Source organism: Fukomys damarensis, unplaced genomic scaffold, assembly GCF_012274545.1.
Source record: "Fukomys damarensis isolate Sample0158 unplaced genomic scaffold, DMR_v1.0_HiC HiC_scaffold_23, whole genome shotgun sequence".
Lineage (NCBI taxonomy): Eukaryota > Metazoa > Chordata > Mammalia > Rodentia > Bathyergidae > Fukomys > Fukomys damarensis.
Genome location: NW_022900935.1, coordinates 64,413,156 through 64,419,200, shown reverse-complemented (window position 1 = coordinate 64,419,200; position 6,045 = coordinate 64,413,156). Strand labels below are relative to the sequence as shown.

The 6,045-nt window shown below is 53.2% G+C and overlaps 2 protein-coding genes across 5 annotated transcripts in view; one reads left to right on the top strand and one right to left on the bottom strand.

Moving 5' to 3' along the window:
• Window positions 1-1,959: 1,959 nt before the first annotated feature.
• On the bottom strand, window positions 1,960-5,948 carry Anapc11 (anaphase promoting complex subunit 11). Of its 4 annotated transcripts, none has more exons than XM_010618643.3 (3): window positions 5,729-5,948; window positions 4,909-5,035; window positions 1,960-2,385 (listed from the first exon to the last, which is right to left on the bottom strand). In XM_010618643.3, exons 2-3 carry the CDS (start codon window positions 5,015-5,017, stop codon window positions 2,240-2,242), a joined length of 255 nt encoding a protein of 84 aa, XP_010616945.1. In that variant the 5' UTR covers window positions 5,018-5,035; window positions 5,729-5,948; the 3' UTR covers window positions 1,960-2,239. The 4 variants fall into 4 exon arrangements, with proteins under 4 accessions (XP_010616945.1, XP_010616947.1, XP_010616944.1 ...); XM_010618645.3 differs by having other exon boundaries at window positions 4,909-5,028; window positions 5,789-5,948; XM_010618642.3 differs by having other exon boundaries at window positions 5,789-5,947.
• Window positions 5,066-6,045, top strand: part of Alyref (Aly/REF export factor) — a 4,605-nt gene continuing 3,625 nt past the window's right edge. The window contains exons 1-2 of the mRNA XM_033767432.1: window positions 5,066-5,097; window positions 5,853-6,019. Coding sequence (XP_033623323.1) covers window positions 5,066-5,097; window positions 5,853-6,019 — 199 coding nt within the window. The remainder of the gene's footprint in view (window positions 5,098-5,852; window positions 6,020-6,045) is intronic.

Below are 6,045 nucleotides of genomic sequence, written 5' to 3'. Positions count from 1 at the left end.
CGGGGCAGTGAGCGCGCCCAGGAAGGGGTCCCATACCGCTTCGTGCTCAGGCGCACAGACCTTCCCAGACCCCCAGCTGATCCCATCCAGCGGGGGGTGGGGCGGGGGGCGTGGCAGTACTAAATGGTCACTGACCCGAAGCGGAGCCACATATGTGTCCAGTGCTCCTGCAGCTGAAAAGCAAACTACAAGGCTGTATGCGGCTCAGGAGGCACAAGGGCAAGTTTCCCATCCTGTGGCCAGAAGCATCAAAATCCATGGGCAGATCTGTGCTTACGGTGCAAGGTTTTACTACTGGCCTGGTCCTAGGAGAGAAGCAAAGCCAGGCCCCAAGGTTGGGAGAACCGGACCAAGGCACAGCAGGTCGGAGACATGGGTGGCCTGGGAGTGTCTCCCACCTGTGTGCCTCTAGGGCCTTCTCTGTACCCATGCAGCAGACACTGGACATGGATGGAGGCTGCCCAGGGGTAGGTCAGGCTTTGATCATCTACTGCGTGCTACAGCCCGGGATCTACATAGGACCAGTGGCAGGGCAGTGCAGGGGAGACAAAGGCAGCCTGCAAAGGCTAGTGGGGTGACCCTCCCCCAGGAGCTGTTGTTTGCCAGCTGGAGAGGGAATTTATTGGGTTTGATGAAAACCGTACAGGCGTCCCAGCTTCCTGGGAGGAGGCAGACAGCACAGAAGGCAGGAATAAGAAAGACGTGCACATCCTACATGAGTCTTGGGTGTGGGGTCTGGCAGGTGACATAAGTGGGGCTGATCTTGAGAAAAAGACTCAGCTGGAGCCCAGGGATAGATGAGAAGGACTGAGGTTGCAGGGAAGCCAGGAGGCAGCTGTGTGGCTGGGTAGGTTAAGAGGTGAGCCTGAGGCTGGTGTGGTGTCACATACCTGTGATTCCAGCACTCAGAAGACTGAGGCAGGGGGATTGCTTTGAGTTCAAGGCCAGCCTGGGCTTCATAGCAAGGACGTGTCTCAAAAAACAAAACAAAAAAAAAAAAAAGAGAAAAGAAAAAGTGAGCCTGAGAAAGCTGGGCCCTTGTGGGCATTTCCTGTCCCATGGGAAGACACTTCTGAGATACAGAAGAGCAAATTCTTGGGCTGGGGATTTAGTTCAGTGGTTCTGCCGCCTACCTCACAAGCACAAGGACCCAAGTTCGATCCCCAGTACCAAAAAAAAAAAAAAGCAAAAAAAAGAAGGTTTCCAGGATAGTAGAGGGCAGGCCAGAGGGAGACAGGTCAGAATCAGGCCTGGAATTTGGAATTTGGAATAAAATCCAAAGCCACAAATCTCTCTGCAGCCCTCAGGAAGCCCCAAACCCAAGTCAGGTCCATCTCTTCTCCTAAACCTCCTAAAATACTTCCTGACTGCCAAGGGCTGGTGCCAGTCCTCAAGTGTCCTAGGGAGAGACAGTCCTTAGGAGGCTCCTCTTTTCCCCACACCTTGGGGCTGGCAGCCCCGAAGGGAGCATCCAGCCAACCCAAAGCAAGCTCAGCTGCCAGGTGAACTGTGGGCTGGTACAGGAACCCTTCCTGAGTGTTCTCTGACCCCAGTGCCATGCTGATGTGAGCCCCTCGGCACTCTAACTCGTCCTGCCATCCTGAGGACAGAACAGGCAGCAGCTGCAGGGAAGGGCCTGCAGGTCACCTGTGAGTGAGTGAGTGCTGACACTGCAGCTAGCCAGCAGCCCAAGCAGGGTGCAAGGGACTGGGTGAACAGACCCGCCCAGCTGTCTCTGCAGCCTATCTGGGGACAAGGGGAGCCTGCTCAGGGCATCGCCTTCTGCTTGAAGGCCGACAAAGAACAGCTGTCAGCTGCACTCCTTCAGGGTCAGAGGGAGGGTCCCAGCCTGGCCTCCCAATTCCTCCTCCACTAGCACAAACATTCCCCAGGGCCTGTGCCCAGCCGGACCCTGCCCCAGGCCCTTCCATCTCATCCTGGCTCCCTCTGCCTGAATGATGAACCAAGCTCTGATGAGGGTCTCATCGGAATGTTTATTCATGAGTGTTTTCATATCAAAACACACCACAGCCGCATCAGTATGTCAAGAACAGATGCCCAGAGGCCTCCAGCAAGGTTTGGTGCTTTAATGAGTTTTACTTATTGGATAAAAGTGTCAGCATTGTGATGAAAAAAACAAAGGAGGCTCCAGTCCTTGTTTCAACTCTGTCACAGCCCAAGGGGGACTGCGCCATGTCCCAGGGTGAGGAACGGGGTCAGGTGGAGGAGGGGATGGACTTCACTCCTTGAACTTCCACTCCTGGCGGCACATGGGGCAGTGCTGCTGCACCTGCTGCGCGTTGAGCCACTTGAGGATGCAGTGCATGTGGAAGCAGTGCGAGCACTGGCCCCACACCAGGGGGCAGTCGTCGCCAGGCACCTTACCTGTGGTCGACAGGGGTGAGTGTGACCAGACAGGCAGAAGCCCCAGGGCATCAGCAGTGGCTCCACCCCGGCCATAACCTCTGGCTGCCAGAGGCACAGAAGGTTGGAGCTCTGGCTTGCCCACGGGGTCACCTTTTCCCCAGAGGATGTAGACACTTAAACCTGTGATGGCAGCAGGAAGGTAATGCTCATGGTCAGCACACCCTCCAGATGCCACCTAAGCAGCAAGAGATGTGTCGTCATCAAGGGCAGTGGGGGAACTAGAAGATTCCTTCCCTGGACACCACATATCCAGTCCATTGCACAGGCTTCAGGGACTCTGTGGGATCTCAGTGGGGCCTGTCGGCAGAACGACGCTGCTATCTTCCACCTCCTTGCCAAGGCGGCGGGGACAGGCTGCAGCCACCCACCCATAGGCCTGGCCACACTTCCTCCACAGAAGAGGGCTTGGTGCAGAGGGGGACAATATATCACAATCAAAAGAGACAACTGCCTCTGTGTCCACATCAGGGTCAGTCTGGCACTGGGTGTTCAATCTTGCTACTTCCCAGCCATCCTGCCCTACATCGTACCAGCTCCCAATCCCTCTGAGATCCCCCTCCCTGGAAAGCACCTGCTGCCCACCCACCGTGGGAGGACTCCTGTGAAGGAAGTGCTGCCCTCTCAGACAGTACCTGCAAGCAGCCTAGCTCTGATGAGCATGAATGTAGGGTGAGTCACGCGAGGACTTGCCAGTGGCTGGATGAGATTATTCTTTAATTAAAGCACCTCTCAATCAGACTGCTTTACCCCAAAGCCTCTGGGACATGGGATTTATTACAGGCTGAGTCACTCTGGATTATTCACAGGAGTTCAATTTTAGTAAGAAAACCCCAGTGCTGCTTAACTAATCTATCCAGAAAGCCCATTAGACCATCAAATACACGGTATGTGAAAACTAGCTTGCTCTAACTTGGCCAGCGAGTTCAAGAATTAGTCTAAATTCTCTCTCTGTTCTCTGCAGTCTGCAGGCCCCATTTTCATATGGCCTGAGCACACTACTCAGGTGAGATACTGAGCATTCGACCCACCTAAGGCCCTGTCTATAAGGCCCAGACACAGATTCAGGTGGCTTGGTTAGGCTGGCAGGAGCAGGCAGCCTGGGGGACCACGGAGCTGTCTCTGGTCTGCACACTCAGCAGTCGATGTCCAGCCTGTGGGCAAGGCTGGAAGAGGCTGGGAGTTGCTAAAATGCTTTTGAGGACTTTTACAAACAGCCTGTTACTCTGAAAGCTGAAGTGCTTACCTTTTCTTTCTTTCTTTCTTTCTTTTTTTTTTTCTTTTGAGATAGGGTCTTACTATGTAGTTGAGGCTGACCTGGAACTCACTATGTAGCCCAGGCTTGTCTCAAACTCACAGAGATCCTCCTGCCTCAGCCTCCCAAGTGCTGGGATTACAGGTGTGCGCCACCACACTGGCTAAAACATATATATATATAAATAAAAAGGGTAAAATAGCTGGGTGTGGTAGCACACACCTATAATCCCAGCACTCCAGAGGCTGAGGCAGGAGGATTGCCACTGAATGGGAGGCCAACCTGGGCTATATATCCAGTTCAGGGCCAACTTGAACTACAAAGGGAAATCCTGCCTCAAAAAACAAAACAAAACAAAAGGGCTAAATAAAATCAGAATCCAGAACATGGTGGTAAACACCTGTAATCCCAGCACTCCAGGGGGCTGAGGCTAAAGCTTCTGAAATTTGAATTCAGGCTGGACTTGGAACTCATTATGTGGCCCAGGCTGGCCTCAAACTTGAAGCAATCCTCCTGCCTCAGGCTCCTGAGTGCTGGGATTACAGGTGTGCGCCAGCACACCCAGCTAAAAAGTAAATTAAAAACAAAATAAGATTAAATTTGAGGGCCAGGGATTTATCTCAGTGGTTCTGCCGTCTGCCTTGCAAGCACAGGGACCCAAGTTCCATCCCCAGTACCAAAAAAATAAAAAATAAAACATAAAATAAAATTTGAGCAGGGTGTGGTGGTGCATGCCTGCAATCCCAGGACTCGGGAGGCTGAGGCAGGAGGATCACTGTGAGTTCGAGACAAGCCTGAGCTACACAGTGAGTTCCAGGTCAGTCTCAACTACATAGTGAGACCCGTCTCAAAAAACCAATAAATTGGGCTGGGAACTTAGCTCAGTGGTTCCGCTGCCTGCCTCACAAGCACAAGGACCAGAGTTTGATTCCCAATACCAAAACAAGAAATAAAAAAACAAAACCAATAAATAAATTTTGAGACAGGTCTCACTAAGTTGTCCAGGCAGGCCTTAGAGTTGTGATCTCCCTGCCTCGGGCTCGCAAGTAGCTGGGCTTACAGTCACATGCCACCACGAATGACACTGAGTAGGGTCTTTATACAGAGTGGGTAAGAATGCCTGCCATTTTTTTTTTTTTTTGGTCAAGTGTTCATCAGGAGAAAGAACCCAGTGATTTTGAAGCTGGGCAAGCAGGCTGTGATAGGAGCACACGGAGGGTAACACTTACAGTCAGGACAGCAGCCGTTGAAGGCCATTCTGCAGATGCCACAGTTCTCATCATTGGCCACCCAGAGCCAAGTGGCCACGCCATTCCAACATTTAATCTTCACCTTCATGGCAGCAGAGCCTGTGGGCTGAAGCAAGAGAATTAACCAGTTGAAGTCATGCTGCACAACTACAACATTCGGGGACCAAAGTAGGAATGCCCTCTGGGCTTCACGGGAGCCACTAAGAGGACAGATTTGCTTGTCAAGAGCTTTCTATCTACCAGCAATCCCGGATCACCAACAGAGAGACACACCCTTGTTCCCAAGGAAAGTGCCTTAGCTCGCCAGTGCTGGGGAGACACCCGCTGGGGGCACAGGACAATTTCGAATTCGGTCCTGCCACACATTTGGGATAGCTTCAAAGATCAACGCCCATGAAAGGGTGCATTGGTTCTCATTAGAAAAAACAAAAAAAAAGCTGCCAAAATCGACCTTAGGGGCATATAGAAGTATCCTCCCTTATTTTTTGGGACAGGGTCTGGTTAAATTGCCCAGGCTGGCCTCAAATTTGAGAATTTTCTGCCTGGGCCTTCCGAGTAGCTGGCAGCACAAGCATAAACCAACGCCAAATCACAGACTTATTTTGAAAAGATATAACTAGCAAAGTGTCGGTCACTAACTTGGGAGGTTACTGATGGAAACCAGACGAGATTGTTAGGAGCCTTCGCCTCAGGGGAAAACGCGGAAGACTCCGATTCAAGGCTGAAGGGAGCTGAGGTGGGGACCAGCGGGGAGAGGGCGAAACGGAAGCAACCCTGCGGCTCCAGGCCCCAGCCTTACCCACACCCAACCAGCCGGCAGGGCGGAGCTCTTAAGCCCCGCCCTCCTGACGCCTCGCACCTGCACCACCTAATCACGCCCTGACCCGCCCTTGCGTTGGCTGCACCGCCCTACGCGCGGGAAGGTACAAAAACGACCGCTCCTCGGCTGGCTCTTCCACAGCAGCGCCCGCCGAGCTGCTCGCCTGCTGCGCACGCGTGTACTTGCCCTACGTGCGCCGTAGCCAATCGACTGAAGCTCGAGACCCTCGAGGCCGGAAGACCGCACTAGCGCCGGACGTGACGTCTCGGCGTGCTGGCGCGCGGGCTCGGTCCCAG